This window comes from Nannospalax galili, unplaced genomic scaffold (genome assembly GCF_000622305.1).
Source record: "Nannospalax galili isolate Female #2095 unplaced genomic scaffold, S.galili_v1.0 scaffold664, whole genome shotgun sequence".
NCBI lineage: Eukaryota > Metazoa > Chordata > Mammalia > Rodentia > Spalacidae > Nannospalax > Nannospalax galili.
This window is the reverse complement of record NW_008354274.1, coordinates 1,320,925-1,344,191: the sequence shown is the minus strand read 5'-3', so window position 1 is coordinate 1,344,191 and position 23,267 is coordinate 1,320,925. Positions and strand designations below refer to the sequence as shown.

Genomic DNA, 23,267 nt, shown 5'->3' with positions numbered 1-23,267 from the left:
TCATGGAGGGAAGGCATGGCAGCAGGAGCGTGAGGCATGGTCAGGAAGCAGAGAGATGCATGCTGGTGCTCAGCTTGTGTTCTCCTTTTTGTTCAGTCTGGGATTCTGGCCTTTGGATTTAGGCTGGGTTAACCTAATCTAAAAAATCCCCCACAGACATGCCCAGAAGTTTGTCTCCTGGATGATTCTAAATCCCTTCAAATCAGCACTCAAAATGAACCATCACACAGAGCTGGAGAGATGACTGGGGAGTTTAAGGCACCTGCTGCCAAGCTTAAACAAGCGTAAAGACCTAAGTTCAACCCCCAGGACCCACATGGTAGAAGGAGAGCACCAACTCCCAAAAGTTGTCCTCTGACCTCTACACATGAGCTATGGCGCGCGCGTGTGCGCACGCACGCACGCAGCACACATACGTGCGCGCGCACACACACACACACACAATTAAAATGTAATTAAAAGTTTTAAAAGACTGACCATAACAGGTATGTATTTATATATTTATTTAAAAGCCTGTATTTGAGACTGGAAAGATGGTTCAGTGGTTAAGAGTACTGGCTGCTTTTCCAGAGGACCTGGGTTCAGTTCCCAGCACCCAAATGGTAGCTAACAACTGTCCATAACTCCAGTTCCAAGGAATTCAATGCCATGACACAGGAGCCTCTGTTGTTGACTGATCCACCCCATGTCACTGAGCTGGGCATGTTACTGAAACTTTACTCACTTTCCCTGTTGTCTGTAGGGAAAGGAATCCCCAACATGGAGGAATCAGTGACACTGGATAATGGAGGATTTGCTGCCTTAGAGCTCAACAGCCGCCATCTCAGTGTTAAGAACACCTTCTCGAAGAAAAATGGGACAAGGTAAGAAGGCCATGTGGGCCAAGCTATCAAGGGCTGGATGCTGGCCAAGGAGGTAGCTTGTATCCACTGGTACCCACCTAATGAATTCTACTGGGTAAAGGTTCAAAGCACAGCTCACCTATGGGCCTGTTCCTAAACCCACCAGGAAGTGTTGGATCTAGGGGGTCAGATTGCAAAGGAGTTGGAGATATTTCCAGCACATAGTAGAGATGTGAAAAGGGGACGGGGCCTGAGGCAGGGGGCCATAGACCAGGGACACTGGACAACCTCCACACTGACCTTAGCATCTCCCGGCTAGGCGCCTTGGGCCAGGGAACTCCTCGGTCATCAAAGATGATAGCAGACTTGACCTGTGTTGTAGATGGAAGGCTCTGGTCATCACCATCCTGTGTATGTCAGGTTGTCCTGAGGTGACACAGACTTCCCTTTCAGATGTGATAGGGAATGACCCTCCAGACAAGAAACCTGCTGCTAGCCAATGCATTCTAGACATGACAGGGAAGCTAAGCCAATGAGATCTCCATAGTGTGTATTCTAACAAGATCCGCATAGTGACAAAACAACCAATCGACATGCCAAGGTGGAAAGGGGGACTGTGATGGGGTCCCACCACAAGATGAAGGGCTAAAGGCAAGGCCAGACGTGGTGGTGCATACCTCTAATCCTAGCACTACAGAGGCAGAGGCAGGTGGAGCTCTGTGAGATCAAGGCCAGCCTGGTCTAATAGTGAGTTCCAGGCCAGCTGGGGCTACAGGGAGACCCTGCCTCAAAAAGCAAAAAAGAAAAAAGAAAAAGAGCTACAGGTAATCAATGGATGCTGAGGGAGACTAGCTCCCTGAGAGGTTATCTAATCCCAGTGGGCAGCTCTAAACACAGTACATATGAGCACCACTAAATGGACTCAGTCCATTTTATATATATATGTTACATATGTATATGTAACAATAATAATCGAAGAAGAGGACTAGAAATTGAGAGGTGGGCACGGAGATGATGGGGACTGGGAGGAATGGAAATAATGCAAAGACAATACTCATGTATGAAATTCTCAAAAATGTAAAAATTAAAAAAGAAGATTGTCCCTCCCCACCGAAGCCTCTCAGCTCTGTGCCCTCTGACCAGCTTCAGTTGGAAGTAAAACTTGCCAAAGAGGAAATAGAGGGTAGTCTTGACCTAGCTTTTGACCCTTAGGGTCTTGAGAATCTATTCCACACACACAAGATAGGGCTATGCAAGCATGTGGACTAGAGTTGTGTGGTCACCAGAATCTGTGTAAAAACAAACAAACAAACAAACAGAAAAAGCTAGGTGCAGTGACAAGTGTTTGTAATCCCAGCGTTGACTGGGAGGTAGAGGCAGGATGATCCCTGGTGCTCCCTGGTCAGCAAGCCTGGCCTACTCAGAATTCTAGGCAAATCAGACCCTGTCTCAAAAGATAGGGTAGGGGCTGGGGAGATAACTCAGGGGGTCAAGCGCTTGCTGCCTAAGTGTGAGGACCTGAGTTCAAATCCTCAGAAACCAGGTAAAGCAGAGTACATCTGTAATCCCAATACTCTCATGGGAAGATGGAGACAGGAGCATCCCCCGAAGTTCAAGAACCAACTGGCTTGGTGTATACGTCAGCAAATAAAGAGACCCTGTCTCAAACAAGGTGTGAGGGCAATGTTTGAGGTTGTCGTCTGACCTCCACACACATACTGTGGTATATACATGTACACACACACACACCACACACACACACACACACACACACACACAAAGAAAAAAAGGTGAAGAGCAACTGAAGAATGATACATGAGATTTATCTCTGGCCTCTAAACACACATGTACACATGTGAACGACACACACACACACATGAACATGCATATATACCAATAAAAAGCACACATGAGACACCAGAGGATGATTTTACCAAAGAACAGACACCAAGGGGTCTTCCTGGGATCAGAAATGTCCCTTTCTTACAAAACCACTTTTAATATGTGTTTTGCTTTTTTTCTGCGAAAAAGCAAAAATCACACACCAAAACACACAGTGACGCAGAACACCCAGAGATGCCTTCCATCGCTTCTGTCATCTATACACTCAGAAGACTTGGATGGTTTGAAGGAAGCTGATGCCCAGAATGGTCTCAGCTAACCTGTGTCTTTGAAGGAGGCAGGTACCAGTCAGGTCTTCCACTCTATCCCAATCCAGAGCAGGGAAGGCTGCCACCCTCTATTTCCCTCAGGGCAGGAATGAAAAGTAGTGGCCATTTAGTCCCCTCTTCCTGTTCTATTTTTCTACCAAGAGGCAAGTTTTTGCTGTTGGATTAGAGAAATAAATAGGAAAAACCAGTCATACCCATTTCAGAGCAAGAGGACTCATCACAGGGAATATTAAAACATTGCCTGTTTGTGCTTTGTTCCCTGCTGCAAATCTCTCTCCCGACTCCCAAGACAAGAAACTCATAACCTTGGGTGCAGTGCCCAATGATAGATGGTTGTCTGGAGTTTGTTAAGTCTGTTAGCTTCCTAGGAAAAAATAAAATTGTTTCAAGGTGAGGCTGGGAGGTCCTGGCCCACAAAGAAATGTCTCCAAGGGGTCCCCTAAAGAGGGAAGTGCGGATGTAGGGTGTCATTAGAACCAGAGCCTGTGTGGCTCTGAGGGAAGCTGACACAAAGGGCGGGTAGGAATTTTCAGGAGGTGGGAGAGAAAGCAAACCTTTCCAGCCAGACTGTCATCTCAGCTACTCAAGAGACTGCGGTAGGAGAATTTCAAGTCCAAGGCCTGCCTGGGCTACAAGGTGAGTTCAGATCCAGCCTGGGCAATTTAATGAGATCCTGTCTCAAAATAAAAAGTAAAGAGAGAGCTAAAGATATAGCTCAGCAGTAGTCTCTGCCTAGGTTCTGCTACTGAGGGGCTGGGGGTGTGGCTCAGGGTTAAAACATTTCATCTGCCTAACATGTGCAAGGCCCTAAGTTCAATTCCCAACATAGAACAGCAAAAAGTCCTTTCCAATATTTCCAACTAAGATCCCCAGGCAGAGGAGACTGCGAGTCCTCCAGCTGCCAAATGTCCAAGCAACCTCAGGGGGTTGTAGGCCATGGGTCCTCACCCTTAAGCATTTGTAATGGCTGTTTCCATAGCAGAATGATCAGGTCTCTCTGTCTGCATCCTTCTATCATCCCCTGCATCCTCTCTGATGACTGCATCAGAGCCACACATTGCCTTGTCACTCAGAATCTGAGGGAACATAGGTCATGATTCAGGATGGTCTAAGGCAGTCAGAAGTTCTCGACCTGACTGCTCCATAATTCACACAGTTATGGGGAAAAAGGACTCATTGGGTTACCTTCGTTCATCCATGTCAGCTGGCCTCTCTTGGGGTCCTGAGCTATCTCACAGGGTCAAGTACAAAGCATCCTGAGCTTGCTGAGAGCAAAGGACAAAGAAATCATGATGGAAGGAAAAGAGGCCCTTTTCTGGTGGTTTTAAATAAACCCTTAGCTTTTCAGTCCCAGGCCCACATGTGTGAGGAAAAGAAGGGTCTTGTACTATGTATGGTCAGGTCTACATGTTTCTAGAACCCCCAAGATAGGTAAGGCCTGCAGGTCTGGTGGGGTGGCCCAGACTGATTCTTTTAGCTAAAATCTTGGGTAGCCTTGAAATGAGGCCTGGAAATGGACGTGATGGCACAGGCCTGTAATCTCAGCATTCAGGGGCTGAGGTGAGAGGATTACAAGTTTGAGGCTAGCCTGGGCTATATGGCAAGACCCTGTTTCAAAAGAGAATAAAAGGGGCTGAGGAGATGGCTCATTCAGTAAAGTGCTTGCCATGCAAACATAAGGACCTGAGTACAGACCCCCAGCACCCACATAAAAACTGGGCCTGATGGTACAGGTCTGTAACCCCAGCATTTAGGGTAGAGACAGGAGGATCCCTAGGGCTCACTGGTCAGCTGGTCTTGCTGAATTGGTGAGCCAGGTTTGGAGAGACCCAGTCTCAAAAAACAGAGGAGCTACACATGGTGGTACATGCCTTTAATCTCAGCAGGCAGATCTCTGTGAGATCGAGGCCAGCCTGGTCTAGATAGGGAGTTCCAGGCCTGCTCAGGCTACAGGGAGATGCTGTCTCAAAAAGACCAAAAAAATTTATTTGTGTGTGGTTATGTGTGTGTTATTCATGTTTACACACGCACATGTGTATGTACATACGGAGGCCAGAGGTTAACACTGAGTTTCTTCCCCAACTGTGTTCCACCTTATTTATTAATTGTTATTAGTATGCACACTAAATAAGTGAATAAATAATTAGTTAATTAATAAGCAAATAATTTTTTTAAAAAACACAGGCCCTTGAACCTTCCCTGGGCTTTCGCTGGAGAAACTGAGGTAGCGCCAACCCCAAGGAAGTTGTGATAGTTGTAACTTCAGACCAGAAATCTCCACCATGCCACCCCTCTTTCCACCCCATCTTCTCAGTGAGTCTGGCATCCTGACCAATGACTGGCAACTTCCCCATATGTGAGGTGAAAGGTTACCTGTCTGTAGCCACTACTCAGCTCTGCATGGTCCTCAGCATGAGGGTCCTGGACAGAGGGAAGGTCTCTAAAAGTAGGCCCTGCCCATATGGCTAACCACAGGCATGAGGACCCCTGGGCAGCCTTGGGAATTATCAGAAGCCCTTGTTTAAAGAGCCATCAAGGCTAAGCACAGATCCTCCCCCAGGTTTTATTTTATTCACCTCAAGAAACAAACAAGGGCGCTGGGAGATGGCTCAGTGGTTAAAGCACCTGCCACCCAAGTGTAGGGAGGACCCAAGTTTGGAGCCCTACAACCCATGTAAATACCGGGCAAGCATGGTGGCCCACCTGTAATTCCAGTACTATGGAGGCAGAGACAGGGGATCCCCAGAGCAAACTGGCTAACCAGACTAGCCTTATCAATGAGCTCTGAGTTCACCCGAGAGACCCTGCCACAATTGATAAAGTAGAGCAGTAGAGGAAGACTCCTGACGTCAGCTTTGGGCTTCCCTAAGCAGAGGGGCACACAGCACACATGCATGTACACATGCAAAACATACATACATATGAAAATAACTTTAAATAATAAAAAGAAACCAAGAAGTTACAAAGTAAATAGCATATTTGCTTTATGTTGCCATGTGACAAACGACCACAGTGTAACACATGCCTCATAGGCCAGGAGTTGGTCCAGCCCAGCTACTCTCCTGTCACTGGGCTTTGTTCTCATACGAAGATCTAGAAGGTCAGAATCCTCTTTCAAGCTTACCAGGACCGAATGCACCTGGCCTCTTTTTGCCACTGGCTGGAAGCTACCCTGGTCCCCTGTTTCCAGAGGTTGATCAAAGCATGTCTTTGCTCCTCTGAGGTCAGCAGGAGTGTTGATCAGGTATGTCTCATCTGCCACCTATAGGCCACATGAGCTAAGGATAGCCCTGAATATGGCCAAACAAAAAAGTGAAAATTATGTAAAACACTAAGATTTGGGGGTAATTTTTCTTGCAACTGGATTGCAAAGTTCTCAAGCATGGACTTTGTAAATGACAACGTTGTGTCACGATGTCTGCCAGCTGGACAGAGAGGCTAGGGGGCGGGTCAGTGGATGAAACATTTGCCACACAGTATGAGGACTGGAGTTAAGATCCCCTGAAACCATGGCAGGCATGGCCGCTGCCTGTGATCCCCACACTGAGGAGGTAGAGACAGATCCCTGGAGAGAGCTGGTCATCAGGATTAGCCGAATGCACAAGCTCTGGGTTCAGCAAGGGACCAGCCTCAGTAAATAAAGTAGACAGCTATTGAGGAGGATACCTGACATCAGCCTCTGAGTTCCACATGCATACACACACCACATGTGCAAACATGCATAGCACTTATACATATACACATCAAAATAGATTGGCCATGCCTGGTGCTCTATTGTAGTTTGGTTTCTGTTGCTGTCCATAAACACCATGACCAAAAGAAAATAGGGGAGGAAAGGATTTATTTCATCCTACAACTTCCAGTCACGGTCTGTTATCTAGTGAAGGCAGGAACTGAAGCAGAGACCATAGAGGAACACTGCTTACTGGCTTGCTCCCCCTGGCTTACTCAGCTACCTTTCTTACACAGCTCAGGCCCATCTGATTAGGGATGGTGCCACCACAGTGGGCTGGACCTTCCTACATCAATTAACAATCAAGAAAATGCCTCACAGACACAGCCACAGGACAGACTGATAGAGGAAATTCCTCAGTTGAGAATCCTTCTTTCCAGGTGAATCTAGTTTGTTAAGTTGACAAAAACTCACCAGCACACTATCTCCAGCTGGCCATGATGGGGCTTCCTACATATAGTGTCATATGATCATGAGAGATGGAAATAACATCCCTACCCTTCCTGTATAATGTGATCTGACCATGGCCATCTCCACATTTCCACATCCAGCTGGTTACAAGCCAGTCACCAGCTCTGCCCACACTTATGGCCTGCATGCTACAGGGAGCACTGATGGGGCTGTCTTAGGATTCTGTCAATAAGTCAGGGCCAATGCCTCCATCTGGCCCAGCCTTGGGTCTTGGGCTCCACCAGAGTAGGAACCCAGGCTGGTGCGTGCTCCCCAAGCCCTTCTTATCAGTGGGGAGACCATCCACAAACCTCATTCTAGCAAGTCAGACCCCTCCCCTATGACGGTCTTCAGCCCTGGCAAGTGCACGACTCTTTCTTCTATCTCTGGGGAGTTGTTTTGTGCACCCTGTGCCTCCTCCTGGTCCTGACCTCACATTGCTCTTCCCTCTTAGTGTCTCACTGGAACAAGACAGCAGGTCCCCAGTTCCCGAGACCTTGAACAGTCCCTGAAGCCAACAGACTGTAGAACCACAGATAGCCAATACTCAGAGCTTTAAATCAGTCACAAAGGCAGCTTTCATCTTGTTATATGACAGAGACCAGATGGCAGCTAGGAGCCCCACCCTCCAGGGGAGTGTCCTTTGTCCCCAGTAACTTGCATCATCCTGTTTCAGGTCCCCACCCCGGCCGAGCCCTGGAGGTCTGCACTACTCAGATGAGGACATCTGCAATAAGTACAACGGAGCTGTGCTGACTGAGAGCATGAACCTCAAGGAGAAGTCGGTGGATGGGTCGGAGTCCGAGGTCAGTGCTTCGCTTGTTTCCCAGCAGCGAGTGCTGGTTTTTGCTTGATTCTTGAGTCTTCTGATTCCTCAACTCTCCTGTCCCATTTGGAGGGAAGGCAGAGCTGATGATGGAGATTCCCCCTGTACAGATAACGAAATTTTTAAAAAATCTAAGTTGCATGACTTTTCTTGGAGAAACAGATTATTCCCTCCAGATAGGGAGCACCAGCAGACCAAAGAAAGGATTCCATCCGAGTCCAAGTGTTGAACTGTATTAGTCCCTTTTCCCCCTGCTGTGACGAAATACCTGTCCCAGTTTGCTTCTCTGTTGCTGTGATAAAGCACTGACCAAAACCAACGTAGGGAGGAAAGGGTTGATTTGGATCACAGGTCCATCATGAAGGGAAGCCAAAGCAGGAACCTGGAGGCAGGAAGTGAAGCAGGAGAAACTGCTTACAGGCTTGCTCCCCCGGGCTGGGCTTGCTCAGATACCTTTCTTTTACAGTCAGGCCCTCCTGCCAAGAGAGGGCTCCACCCACAGTGGGCTGAGCCCTCCTACATCAGGTAACAATCAAGAAAATAGCCCACAGATGGAGCTGGAGAGATGGCTCAGCAGTTAAGAGCACTGGCTGCTCTTGCAAAGGATCCAGGTTTGACTCCCAGTACCCACATGGCAGCTAACAATTGTCCATGACTCCGGTTCCAGGGGATTCTGACACCCCTCTTCTGACCTCCACGGGCATTGCACAACATGGATGCACTTACATATATGCAGGCCATACATTCATACACAGAAAAATAATAGATACATTTTAAAAATATTTATTATTTTTATTTTATATGTATGCATGTATTGTCTGCATGTAGGTAAGTACACCCATCTCATGCAATGCCCGTGGAGAACAGAAGGGACTGTCAGATTCCCTGGAACTGGAGTTACAGATGGTTGTTAGTTGCCATGTGGGTGCTGGGATTTGAACCTGGGTCTTCTGTAAGAACAGTGTTCTTAACCCCTGAGCCACCTCTCTAGCCCCACAGATATTTTTTTTAAAAAAGAAAATGCCCCTCAGACATGGCCATGGGATCACAATGGAGGAAATTCCTGAACTGAGGATCCCTCTTCCTGGGACTGTCAGGTTGACAGCTGAAGCTAACAATGATACTTGACAGAGTAACTTAAGGAAGGGTTTATTGTGGCTCACAGTTTGAGGACACAGTCCATCATGGTGGGAAGGCATGGCGGCAGGAGCGTGAGGCAGCTGGTCACATGGCATCCACAGTCAGGAAACAGAGAGATGAATGCTGGTGCTCAGCTTGCTTTCTCCTTTTGATTCAGCCCAGGACCCCAGCCCCATGGTATAGTGTCACTCACATTTAAGGTGAGTCTTTCTACCTCATTTAACTCAAACTTAGAAACCTTCCCACAGATAGGTTTGTCTCCTAGGTGATTCTAGACCCTATCAAGTTGACATCAATATTAACTCACATGAAAAAGTAAGTTTATTGGGGTTCCTTACAGGAAGATGGATGATTCTCTCATACCTCCACCCCTGTGGAGTCCCACCTCCATCAATTGTTTATCTCTTAAATAATATTGGGGAGTCAAGGGGCCTCAGGAAGATCTTGTAAGCTTCTTGGTCCCTCCATGAGTACTAACAGACCTGAACTCAAGAGGACTTGAGTGGTTCATCACATTGGCTCTGCTTTAAGATGGTGATGGTCACATGCAACATGAACATAGCTTCAGGACATGAGTTCATACCCATGGCCTTCTTTGGGCCAATCAGCATCTCCCAGTGGAATAGATGCTACAAGCCAGTTCATTGGCCAGCAGGTCCCACTTCTTAAATCCCAGGGCTGGAGCAAGAGATGGGCAAAACAGGTGTTCTCAGAGAGCAGGACTCCCTGCTTTGTCACAGTACTCATATGAAAAACAAGGTACTGGTAACAAACAGTGCTGGTGAGATGGAGCACAGGGCAGCGGTGTGATGGTGTGACCGAGCACCCACCCACAGGCTCTGTGCCTGCTAAGGGATCTTGTTCACACACTCCATCTCTTCTGGTCCTGGAGGCCATGAAAGGGCGTGGCCCAGCAAGGGTCACCAGCTTCCCAGAACGGGTACTGAAAGCCTCATTCTCTTTCCACGTGTTTTCAGAAATGAACCTATTTTCTGGATCTTTCCATGCATCTTGATAGGCTCTAGATCTTGGTTAGAATGGCAGAGGTCTTGAGCCTGAGACTGACAGAAAGTAGCCCCCATCCCCAATGCCCCCACTGTTCTAGTTTGCATTTCTGTTGCTGTGATAAACTTCATGACTGAAAGTGACTTAGGGGGAAAAAAAGGTTTATTTTATCTTACACTTAAAATAGTTCATCACCGAGGGAAGCCAGGGCAAGAACTCAAGGAAGGAACTTGGAGCCAAGACCATGGAGGAATGCTGCTCACTGGCTTACTCCCTGACTTCAGCTCAGCTAGCTTTCTTATACAGCCCAGAACCAACCACCTAGGAATGGTGTCACCCACAGTGTGCTGGACCATCCCACATCAATGAGCATCAAGACAATGCCCCACAAACATTGCCGCAGACCAATCTGAGCCAGACAGCTTTTTCTAGGTGTGTCAAGTTGACAATAAAACTAACCAGGAACATTACCACTACCACCACCCACCCGAGGGCTGGAGGCGATGGCTTAGTTGGTAAAGTGCTTGCTTTGCAAGCATGAGTTCAACCCACAGTACCCATGTGAAAAACAAGGTATTGGTGACAGATAGTGCTGGCAAGATGGAGACAGCAGATCCCTGGGACTTGCTGGCAAACCAGCCCGGCTGAACTGGTGAGCTGCAGGCTAATAGGAGGAGGGTGACACTCAACATTGACATCAGGCTGCCACATGCTCACATATGTGTGTGCACTTACACACATGCACACACACACACACGAAGAATACATATGTACTTCCTGCTCTTCCTCCCTTGCTATTCTTGCTGCCTGGTGTGGAAGAGGAGATTTACATGCAGCCAGTTAATGGCCTGCTCAGGTTACAGATGTATCCCTCTCCTCACTGAGCAATAAGACCAGTGACATGGGGCCCTGCAGAGTTATCTGCCCTGCTGTGCTCTTGGGCCCCAGAGCCTGCCCATCTCAGGCTGCTCCATCTGTGTGCACACTCTTCCAAGCAGAGTGTGTCTCATATATGCACAAGGAGAGTTCAACCAGGGAAGCATGCAGCTGTGGTGGTTCTGAGAGGGGCAGCAGCGCCTGTCTCTGACTCTCACATTCACCAGCATAAAGGGACGAATTGGCAGTTCCAAAGGTTGACCCCATGAGTCCTATATGCGAGCCTTGAGAGGGGCAGGAGCCACAAGCCATCGGTGGTATGCTTATGCCTGCCCCACCTCTTGGCACTCCTCCTCTAAATCAATATTTAATCTAAAACATACTCTCACCTTCATTCTGACCTGATTTCGGGCCTTATTGAGCCCCAAGGCTCAATACAACAGCTCCTTTTCTATTGTGGCTTATAGATGAACTCCAGTAAGAGGGCAGTGGGTGGGTACTGGCGAGGACTGGCTGGACTTTGCTTCTTCTCTTTACCAAGGATGCTGGGTCTGTAACATAGCCTGGGGCTTGCTTGAAACAGTGAGCGGTGGTGTAGAGGTCTGGAAAGGTAGATTTGTCTCAACCGAAGGGCTGTCCCACAAAGCCAGCAGAAACAGACTTGCCTCTTCTGGGCTGAGGTTAAGCAGTACCTCCTTGTAGTTGGTCTTTCAAAGGTAGAGGTAGGGAGACAGTGGGCGGGGAGGCAGCAGAATGGCCTTTCCCACATGTGGACACTACCTGGGGTCTATCCTCAGCCATGGCCCACTGTTCCCTACAGTACTCACATGCAATTGATAGTGACTGTGTGACAGCTGTGTATGTTAAGAGTTCCCTGTGCACTGACACGTCACTCTGTGGTGCTGAGCACTGACTGACAGTGAGTCAGGCCCTATGTCACTCACCCTCAACATGTTTGGTATGTATGCCAGTCCTGTGAGGTAGGACATTTTTCTGTGGTTCAGGACTAAGGCTGTCCAGCAAGCAGGAAGTGGAGATGGGTACCACAAGGTTCCTCAGGTCTCTAGAACTCACCTTAACCCAATTCCCTCTACCACCATCCTCTCCAACCCAGTTCTGGGTAGTATCTGGCAAGTCCAAGATCAGCCTGAGTTGGACAAGATTTCTGAACTGTTTTCTCATAAAACCATTCTCAAAATGACATAACAAGGGCTCGGGACATGTCTAAGTTGGTAGAGTGCTTGCTTAGCATGCACCAAGTCCTTTGCTCCATTAACTGGCTGTGGTGGTGCACACCTATAATCTCAACACTTGAGAAGTGGGGGCAGGAGGATCAAAAGTTCAAAATCATTCTACATAGTATGAAGTCAGCCTGGACTACATGAGACCTTGTTTCAAATTAATTAAAAATTTCAAAGTGTGTTAATGAGGCATGCTTGGGTCTGTTTCTTGTCTCAAATGAATGGGATGGTTTGAAATTCAAATTCTACTGAGTTTTTAAAAACTGATAACAAGATCACCCAGGCAGTGAGCTAGGCAAATATGCATACATGCATAAATACATATATAAATATGCAAATGCACACACATACATACATACATACATACATACATACACACCTTAACACACACACAGGTGGGAGGAGAAGGTGGTGAACATGGGAAAGGGAGGAGGGCAGGTATAGGAGGAGGGACATGATTCCAATAAATAGAATTCTGTGAGGAGTTTGGTACATCGTTGTGTGACTTTTCCTGGGGAGATGTGAACAAATGTTTATTCACCCCAGATAGGGCACCAACAACAGACCAAAGAAATATTCCACCCAAGTTTAGCCTAGTGAACAGTGAGTTTATTGGGGTTACTTACAGGCATATAGGTGAGGGGTTATTTATAGGAACATAGATGAATCCGAGACAGTACCAAAGCTCACCCCTGGATGGGCAAAGACTCAGAAAGCTATGCATGCATGTGCATGCATGTGTGTATATATATGTGTGTGTGTGTGTGTGTATGTATACACACACACACAATGTACAGCTATATGTGCATTCATTATATATATATATATACAGTGGAGAGGTGTTCTTGTGGAAGTTTGTGCATGTGTGTGGAGGTCAGAGGGATGTCAATGTCTTCCTCAGTCACTCTCTATTTTTTGAGATGGAGTCTCTCACTGAACCTGGAAATCATCGCTTCAACTAGACTGCCTGGCCAGCAGGCCTCTGAGATCCTCCTGTTTCTACCTCCCCACTGCTGGGTTACATAAACATACTGCCATACCTGGCCTTTTTGTGTGGGTGCCAAGAATCTGAACACGGGTCTTCATGCTTGCATGGCAAGCTCTCTACCCACTGAGCCATTTCCCCGTCCTCCCTTGTCTGTTTATTTCTATTGAATGTTTTCAATAATTGAATATTTAAAATATTGAATAATTTGAGGGCTAGAGAAATGGCTCAGTGGTTAATAGCACTGACTGCTCTTGCAGAGGACCTGTGTTCAGTTCCCAGCACCCATGTGGTGGCTAACAGCCATCTGTAACTTCAGTTCCAAAGGATCTGGGCACTCTCTTCGGGCCTCTGCAGACAGTGCACACACATGGTGCACTACTTACATACATGCAGGCAAAACATTCAGAATAAGTCAAAAATTAAAATATTGAGTAATTTTAAAAGTTGTTCATCTGTTTGATGAATATGGATGAATTTGTGTCCAGGATTCTTCAAGACTACTCCCAAGGTCCGTGATTTGCCAGAAAGCCTTACCACATTCAGCTTGTGACTAAGAGGTGTCCCACCAAAAGGTTACACACAAAATGGGGAAAGGGGCAGAAGAGACAGGCAGGTGCAAGTTGGCAGGAGTCCCCTCCTGTCAGGTCATATGGACACACTCCTCCAGCAGTGAGTGTTAAGGACACAAGTGGCTTGTCATCTTCCACTATCGGAACTTGGCCTGGAGCTTGGCAGAAACTGCAGGCAGACCTTGAAAGATGAGCTGGACAGAGCACCTGCATCCCTGGAGCTCTCTGCACAACTCATAGGCAGCTCTACTTGTCAGAGAGTCTTCTCTCCACAGCAGTTGTTACTGTTTCTGTAGCCTTACTGAGAGGTCTCACAAATCTTGTAGGTTTCAGGAACTTCCTGAGACTTGTGAGCTTTGTTCACTTAGCACCCAGATGCCACTCTGCCGAATTCAGGTTCCCAGGAAGAAGCAGGTGATGCAGAAACCATATGCTATGGAGAGTTTCAGCACAGTGACCAGACACCACCTAGAGAAGATTTTACATCTGGCTGTGTTAGTTATTTTTCTGTTGTGATAAAACACCATGACCAAGGCAATTTATATAGAGAGTTTATTTTGGCTTATGGTTCCATAGGGAGAATCCATAATGGTGGTGAGGCATGGCAGGAGGCAGCCAAAGCAGAAAGCTGAGCACTCACGTCTTCAAGCACATGCAGAAAACAGAGAACACGCTGGAAGTAGGACAAGGCTATGAGCTCTCAGGTCCACACCAGTGATGGGCTTCCTCCAGCATGGCCACATCTATGACCCACCCAAAAAGTGCTACCAACTGACCAAGTGTTCAAATACTTGAGCCTAAGGGGGATACTTCTCATTCAAACCACCACATTAAGGAACCTTCTACAAGTCAGGTTTACAATGCTCACAAAAGGACCCTTCCAAAAGAAAGCACGCTTGTCCATATCTCATGGCCACAGGCCTGATCTATTAACTGTTTTCTGTCCTGGGTTGTTTCTGTTTGTGATGGTTAATATTGTCAACTTGATAGGATCTAGACTCATCTAGGAGACAAATCTCTGGACAGATCTGTGAGGGAGTTTCTAGAATAGATTAACTGAGGAGGGCAGACCCACCCTGAATGTGAGCAGCCCCATCCCCTGGGCTGGGGTCCTGGACTGAAAAAAAAGGAGAAAGGGAGCTGAGCACCAGCATCCATCTCTCTGATCTCTGACTGTGGATGCCATGTGAGCAGCTGCCTCTCTCTGCTGCCACCATGCCTTCCCTCCAGGATGGACTGTACCCTTGACTATAAGCCAAAACAAACCCATCCCTCCTTAAGTGAGACACGTGGTCATAGCAAGGAGAAAAGTTAGTAACACACTATTTTGGGGCTATTATGAATAATATACTCTAATATAATAATTATCCATGGTAGTTGTTTTTAGTAGTAAAAGATGTTATAATTTTATTATTATGCTTTTCAGTGGTATTGGAGATTGAACCTAAGGCCTTACACATTCCAGGCACGAAGGTATTAGGTTTTTCCAATTGTTTTTTCTGTGTCTACTGAGACAGCTTTTTGTCCTTGATTCTATTAATGTGGTGTATCACATTAATTAATTTTGGGATTTTAAGCCAATTTTACATCCTAACAATAACCCCCTGTTGGCTGGAACATATAATCCCATTCATCTATTGCAGGATTCATTTTGCAAGCATTTTGTTGAAGATTTTTGTATGTCTACCAATAAGGGATATGACTGTGTAGTTAATTTTTCTACTATTATTTTGTTTGTTTGTTTCATCTTGTTTGTTGGTTTTTTTGAGTTTCCCTATGCAGCCCATGCTGGCCTGGAACTCACAGTCATCTTGCCTCAGCCTCTGGGGACTGGGATTGCACGTATGCTCTACCATGCCTGCCATCCTTTTTTAAACATACCTTTGTTATTTTTATTAGGCCAAAACTGGCCTCATAAAATGACTTGAGAAGTGTTTCTTCCTTAAATAGCATGGATTTTTCTTTAAATATCTGTTAGAGAGTCGGGTGTGGTGGTGCACACCTTTAATCCCAGCACTTGGGAGGCAGAGGCAGGCGGATCTCTGTGAGTTTAAGGCCAGCCTGGTCTACATAGTGAGTTCAAGGTCCGCTGGGGCCACAGGGAGACCCTGTCTCAAAAAGACCAAAAAAAAAAAAAAAAATCTGTTAGAATCCTCCCACCTGGACCAGCGAGATGACTTAGCAGGTAAAGAAAGAAGCTTTCTGTGTAGAAGCCAAATTTACTGCTGGGAGGCACACACTCTCAGATTCCAGGCCCACTGCAGCCCCCTTCTCCAGCCATCCTTACAACAAACCAAAACAATATTCCTCCAAACTATAGTTTAGGGAATAAAAGTATTTATTGGGTTTACTAACAGAGCATATGATGGTGGTGAGGGAGTACTTACAAAGGTATGGGCACCCTTGGGCTTTTTTTTCCCCCCTTGCAAAGTGCCTTCTTTCTCTCACTTCCCCTGTGTCTATCCTTAGTACCCCCCCACCCTGCAGTTATGGCTGACTGACTGGATGGGAGGGGTGACTGTCTCCCTCTGCCCCTCCCTTTCTATGAGTCTTAGGGTCCAGTTACTTTGAAGTAAACACCAAGAAGCAAAAGAAGAAGACATCTGTTTACTGCTTGCTAGTCTGGCTTGCCACGCGGAGGACAAGCTTATCCAACACTGTGCAAGCCTGATGACCTGAGTTCTATCCTTAGCACCCATGTAAGGCGGAAGGAAAGAACCAATTCCAAAAAGTTGCCCTCTGACCTCCACAGATACACCAGGGCATTGGGCTCCCCCATAAACTAGTAATAAAATTTGAAAAACCCTTCCACTTCCTTTTTTATCATTGCTGGAGATTGCTGGAGGGCCTTGCTCATGCTAACCATTTGCTCTACCACTGAGCTCCATCCCCAGCAGAACTCAAGTGAATGGCTTCCTGATTTATTTATTTGGTAGTAGAGGGGATTTGAAACTTGGCTTTGCAGAAATGAGATGGCTTATAATCCACTGTATTTCACAAATTAGATTATTTGAAATGGATGAAATTCCAGAAAGGCATAAATGACTAATGTGGACTAAAGCAGTAAAACCTAAAGATACTCACCTCACATAAAGACCTAGAGTTGGTCATTAACAACTTCCCACAAAGAAAAGCTCAAAGCAAGATCACTTCCCTAGAGCATTGATGCTGGATGCTCTACCACTGACCAGCCCATCTGGGTAAATCAGCAAGTTCGGTGAGATTGCCTGTCTCAAAAATTAAAGCGGGGAGTAATTGCACATGAATACATACACACGTGAATAAATAAAGACACGGAGTAAGATTATGCCGTTTTAATTATTCTACCCCTCCTTGCCTTTTGGCTGGATCGTGTTAAATCCACGCACAGGTATTGTAATTACTACACAGGTATGTGTTCTTTTCCTGCCTTACTGTCCTGTTCTTCTATGTCTTATGTCCATAATGTCATAAACAAAGGCTGCAGTTTCATAATTACACATATTTTAAAGAAGTCAAGGGAGGAAAGGATGCTAGGCTGAATATCTGGGGAATCTGTAGTTTGAACCCTCCTATTTCCTGTTTCTGGGTGTCGTTTCATTCTGCTGATTCAGTTTATCAGCAGCCATCATCTCTTTAACCCACCCCATCCTTTGTGCCTCAGCTGTTAAAGACGCTATGTTTCCATACGAGCTAGACCCAGCGTACAATTATATACATATTGTCACGTACGTGTCATTGCTTTTTAAATCAAAAGAAGTATGTAATTGTACTGTCTTTGATTGTCTATGTGATTAGCCCCCCCCACCACCACCACCACGATAGACTCTACCCCTCTGGAGCTGTAATCCAGCACAGACCCTTTCTTCTATAAATTGTTTTTGGTCATAGTATTTGTCACAGAAACAGAATGAAACAAGAGCATCACACTGGGAATATCTTCATTTTGCATTCAGGACTGAAAGTAGTTTTGCTGGCTACAAAATTCTTGGCTAGTAGTTTTCTTTCTAAACTTTGAAGATAACCCCTTGGCCTTCCCTCCTCATTTTATGGCTTGAAGTCAGTATTGTTCATGCTTCGTCCTCTATAATGAGTCTTTTCTTTTGGTAGTTTCAAGAGTTTCGTGTGTGTGTGTGTGTGTGTGTGTGTGTGTGTACTTTTGGTAGTTTCCAGAGTTCATTCCTCAGGAGCCATCTACCTTGTTTTGTGAGGCAGGGTCTCTCACTGGGACCTGGGGCTCATCAGTTAGGCTAGTTGTCTGGCCAGTGAGCCCCAGGGATCCAGCTGCCTCCAGCACTGGCATTACAGGTACACTCTACCACAGCACCTTTTGATGTGGGTTTGGGGGATTGAACTGGGGTCCTTATACTTACACAACAAGCACTTCACCCACAGAGCCATCTCCCCAGCCCTCAAGAATTGCTTTGTCTGAGTGTAGATCCTCTTTGGATTGATCTTGCTTGGAGTCTACCATGTTTGTTGGGTCTATAATTAAATAAAATAAATAAAATCTGGGAACTTTTCAATTGGCACTTTGCCCTCTTCTCTCTCGTTTCCAGGGCTCTCACCGTACAGTGTTGATGTACTTGGCTCTGTCTCTGCAGATCAGAGCTTTTGTCATTTTCTTCATCCTTTTTCTCTCGTTTAGATTTCAGAGTCTCTGTTCTGTTTTCAAGTGCACCAACTGTTTCCCTTAACTGCTCAAATCTACTCTTGAGCCCCTAGAATGAAATTTTTTAATTTTTAAAAAAAAATTAGTGTGTGTGTGTGTTTGTGTGTGTATGTATGTATGTATGTATGTATGCGTATTCCACAGTGTGCATGTGAAGGCCAGAAGCCAACTTGTGGGAGTCAGTTCTCCTTCCCTCCTGTGGGTTCCAGGACTGAACTCAGGTCCTCAGGCTTAACAGCAAATGCCTTTATACATGTTTGCACCGCAGGCCCTTTACTAACTGGACCACCTCCCCAACCCTAGAAGATTTCCTTTATGAATCTCCACAATGCTGCCCTTGGCACCATTTCCAAAGTCTTATAGGCAATTATTCACAAAGTAATTTTTGCCCATTAATTCATCATCCTACTGGGAAGAGCATCCTCCGAGGTCTCCAAGCCACAATTCCAGAAGTTTCTTTGCCTCTGTTGGATGATTCTGACACTCAGAGAGGCCGGCAGGAAACACAGTTGAGCTCTGATGCATATTTTCTTATTTTTCAATAGCACTGACTTTTGCTGTAGACCCTTAACTAGAAATTGGCAGAAACACAGCCACATTATGGAAGTACAGACAAGGCTCTTAGAGGAGCAAGTACCACGCAGGGACACCAGGTTGCTGGGCAACCACATCTACCCAGAATCTGCAGCCCTCATTTGCAAACTGGCCTGTGATTTATTTTATTTTGTTCCGTTTTTTTGAGACAGGGGCTCATGTAGTTCAGGCTGGCCTCAAATTCTCTATATAGCCGAGGGTCCTGGGTACTCACTGGCCAGCTTAGTGTAGCCAAATCAGTAAACTCCAGCTTCGTGGCAGACTGTCTCAGAAACTAGGGTGGAGGGAGGTAGAAGACACCTGGTGTCAGCCTCCAGCTTCTACACACTCAGAGGCCTGCCTGCACACATGCACACCACTCACGCACACACATACAAATGGTTAATGAGATTTACAAAGTTTTCAAAATTTCTCCAGCTCCAACTGACTAAAATGGCCCTTCGCACCTAATTAGTTATTTGACAGCACAGGACTTTTTTTTTTTATCTTGCTAGTACCTTGCTGTGTCCTGAGGTAACACCTCTCCACAGCCTGCCAGACACTCACAGTCAGACTGCCACAGCAGCACCCAGTCACCTTCTGTCCTTTGTGTGGTTACCTGGGAAACCAACACACACCAAGCAAGACTTCACATCACAGGAAATATTAAAAAAAAAAAAGTGATATTTCCTTGTAAATAATTCTCACTCACTAAAATACATCCCATTAAAAAATAATAATGTCACATAAACAACAAAGCTAGCAACCAGAGAAGGAAAGCCACCTGAGTGTCATCCTCCATCAGGGACGCCATGGCTAGGTCTGAGCTGGAGGGGCTGCTGGCTCCTGGCTCCACAAGCTGCAATCATTTATCACCTGGCTGACATTCCACGTGCCTTCTCATGAAATCAGCCAGTCTTGGTCCTTCCTCAAAGTCACTTTCCGCACAAGGTGTTCCCTTGGATTAGCTTTGGGGACCACTCAGCCAACTGAACTCATTGGCAGGCCCTCCCTTCACATACACTGTGCAGATTTCTGGAGCAAATCTCTGATTGGTCAGTTCAAGGCAAAGCATACCCATGATCCAATGACTGTTCTCTGATTGGCTAAACATAAGTCACCTGTATGTATCTGTGAATCCAGTTGCTGTCCACTGAGAAGCTTCATTCAGCCCACTAGCAGGAAGGATGCCCCCTTCCAAGAGATCATGGCATAGACACCCAGCTTGGAGACATCCCTCATGTGCTGGACTTCTTTATTCCTTTGCTATGACAAAACACCTGACAAAGCAACGTAGGAAGGAAGGGTTTATTCTGGCTCACAGTCTGAGAGGGCAGACCATCATGGTGGGAAGGCATGGCTGCAGGAGCTCGAGGCAGCTGGTCACATGCATCCACAGTGAGGAAGCAGAGAGATGAATGCTGGTGCTCAGCTCACTGTCTCCTTTTTATTCAGTCCAGGACCCCAGCCAGGGATGGTACAGGCCACATTCAGGGTGGGTCTTCCCACTGTAGTTAACCTAATCTAGATAAGACCTCACAGGTACATCCAGAGATTTGTTTCCATAGTGATTCTAATTCCCATCAAATTGACAGTCAAAACTAGCCATCACACTCTCCCACCCAGATCCCTTATGAGCACCCACATTTGCCACAGACCCCTCTCCATATATTGTCCCACATCTTTGATTGATAAAATACATGCATATGTGTAAGAAGCTGTATTGTTACTTTTCTCCTCATGTGACAGAATACCTAACAGAAACAGCTTAAAGAAGGAGAGATTTATTTTGGCTCAAGATTTGAGAGAGTTTATATCCATCATGGTAGACAAGGCATGGCTACCTTCATGTGGGGGTGTTCAGCTTGGCTTCCACACAGCCCCATGGATCCAGAAGCAGAGAGCTCAGATAGGAAGCATAGCCAGCCTGTAACCCTCAAATTTCACCACTATGGTCCTATGTCTGCCAACTGGGCCTCATGTCCAAAAGGTTCTACAACCCCCAACACAGCTCCACCAGCCAGGGACGAAGTCTTGAAACACGTAAGTCTGTCAGTGACATTTCACATTCAAACCCTAACTGAAATCTTGAAGACATTTTATAAATGGAATGATATTTTTTATTAATCTTATACCACGTGTACAAGTGTGAGTTACATCATACATTGGTCCCCTAAGCTGTTCCAGACACATTCAGAAATGCAGACCTCTCAGTCTGGAGAAATGGCTTAGCCAGTAAAGTGCTTCCCAGACAATCATGAGGGTCTGAGTCAGATTCCAGGCACCCATGTAAAAAGGTGAATGTGGTGCACACACTTATAATCCCAGTGCTGAGGAGGCAGAGGATCTCTGGGGCTTCCTAGCCAGCCAGCCTAGCTGAATTGGAGAACAACTCATCCTGCTGAGAGATTCTGTCTCAAAAAACAAGATGGAACTCCTCCATTCTCTCCTGAAGAATGACACCCCAGGTTGTCCTCTGGCCTCCACACACATGCATACCTGTGCTCATGCGCGTGCACACACGCACACACACACACACACACACACACACGAGTAGGGAGAGGGAGGGAGGGAGGGAGACAGAGACAGAAACAGAGAAAGAGACAGAGAGGCAGACTCTGCAAGAACATGGCAGTCCATTCCAGCCTGCCAGAGGTCCCAGAGAGGAAGGGGGAGCTGGGGAGGCAGGGGTGATCCAAAGGGCAGAAGAATGCCCCGAAGGGGAGGTGGAGATGGTAGACTGTGATTCTCCTAACATGGACACTTCCTTCATTGCTTGGACTCATTTGATCCAAGACCCACACAATCCCAACCTCCTTATCTCCAAGTGAACAGGAAGAAGTGCATGGAGGATTCAAGACATTTAGACTCCAAGTCGGTGTCTGAAGATGTGGCATGCTCAGTTCAGGGCAAACGGACACACAGAGTCCTTCAGCCACCATCTCACCTGTCTCTGTTCCCTCATCTTCCAGTTGTTTACACAGAGCTTTGATTCCTAAGCTGCCTCAAGGCCTCTAAAAAACAGCTAGAGAGCAGATCTTAAACACAGCCACAAATCCAGGTCCCTGTGGGCTGGGGGCAGAGCTCAATAGTAGAATATCTGCCTGGAAACCTCCAGTGAGGGGCTGGGGGTGCCCCAGTGGTAGAGCACCTGCCTAGAATCCCCACTGAGAGGCTAAGGTATGGCTCAACTGTGTCTTGGGGTTCTGGGCTTATGTGTGGGGTCCTCCCCATCCAGCCTGCTGAGTCCCATTATTCCCTGTGACACAAGAACAATAAATCCACGCCCAAGGATCACTGTGTAGATGCAAAAGCTCTCAAGAGTGTTTTGGTCACTGAAAAGCAGCCCCCAGTGTGTGTGTGTGTGTGTGTGTGTGTGTGTGTGTGTGTCCATCAAATCTGTACTACATAGTGAGACCCTGTCTTTAAAAGTAGACTGGAAGCACTCAGGAAGCAGAGGCAGGCAGATCTCTGTGAGTTCAAGGCCAGTCTGGTCTACATAGTGAGTTCCAGGACAGCTGGGGCTACAGGGAGAACCTGTCTTAAAAAGACCAAAAAGAAAAAAAAGCAGAAATGAGAGCGGGAGAAGGAAGGGAGGAAGACAGGAGGGAAAGGAGGAGGGAAAGGAAGGAAGGAAAGAAGGAATAAAAGAGGCTGGAAGGGAGGGAGGGGGAGGGGAGAAAGGGAAGAAGAGAAGGAAGGGGAAGATGGAAGCAAGGAGGGGGGAAAAGAAGAAAGACTGATTTCCATGGATGCTGCTGGCTTGGTGTATAAGATAAACTGAGAGCCTCAAGGGAGCCGTCTTCAGGGTCTCTAGGAGCCCAGAGCAGCTCTCTGGCTGCAATGGAGGACACTGGGGTCTCAGTACTGGGAGCAGAAAATGGAGCTGCAGGCAGCTGCTTTCCACGGCTTCATTCCATTGCGGTCTTGTGGCAGGAGGCCACTGCAGGTGCTGCGCCCTACCAGTGTGATGGCGAACTCTGCCCTTTGGTCCCTAGCAGCCTCATCTTGGTCTCCTGCAGGACAAAGGCCAGGAGCGTTCTCCTCCTCTGTAACTGTTCTGAGGTAGGATTGAAAGAGGACCATAACAGAGAACTGGGCAGGGAAAGGAGCCCCTTACCCCAAGTCTGAGCCTCCCACCACTGAGAACCAAGGACTCCAGCAAAACTTACATACTGTGAAGTTTGCCAACATAGAGATAA

At 46.7% G+C, this 23,267-nt stretch overlaps 1 protein-coding gene across 3 annotated transcripts in view; it reads left to right on the top strand.

Moving 5' to 3' along the window:
* The window catches only part of Sdk1 (sidekick cell adhesion molecule 1), a 1,173,668-nt gene that overhangs the window by 1,146,789 nt on the left and 3,612 nt on the right, over positions 1–23,267 (top strand). For all 3 annotated transcript variants that reach the window (XM_029555167.1, XM_029555165.1, XM_029555166.1), the window contains 2 exons: positions 743–863; positions 7,873–8,002. In XM_029555167.1, coding sequence (XP_029411027.1) covers positions 743–863; positions 7,873–8,002 — 251 coding nt within the window. The remainder of the gene's footprint in view (positions 1–742; positions 864–7,872; positions 8,003–23,267) is intronic.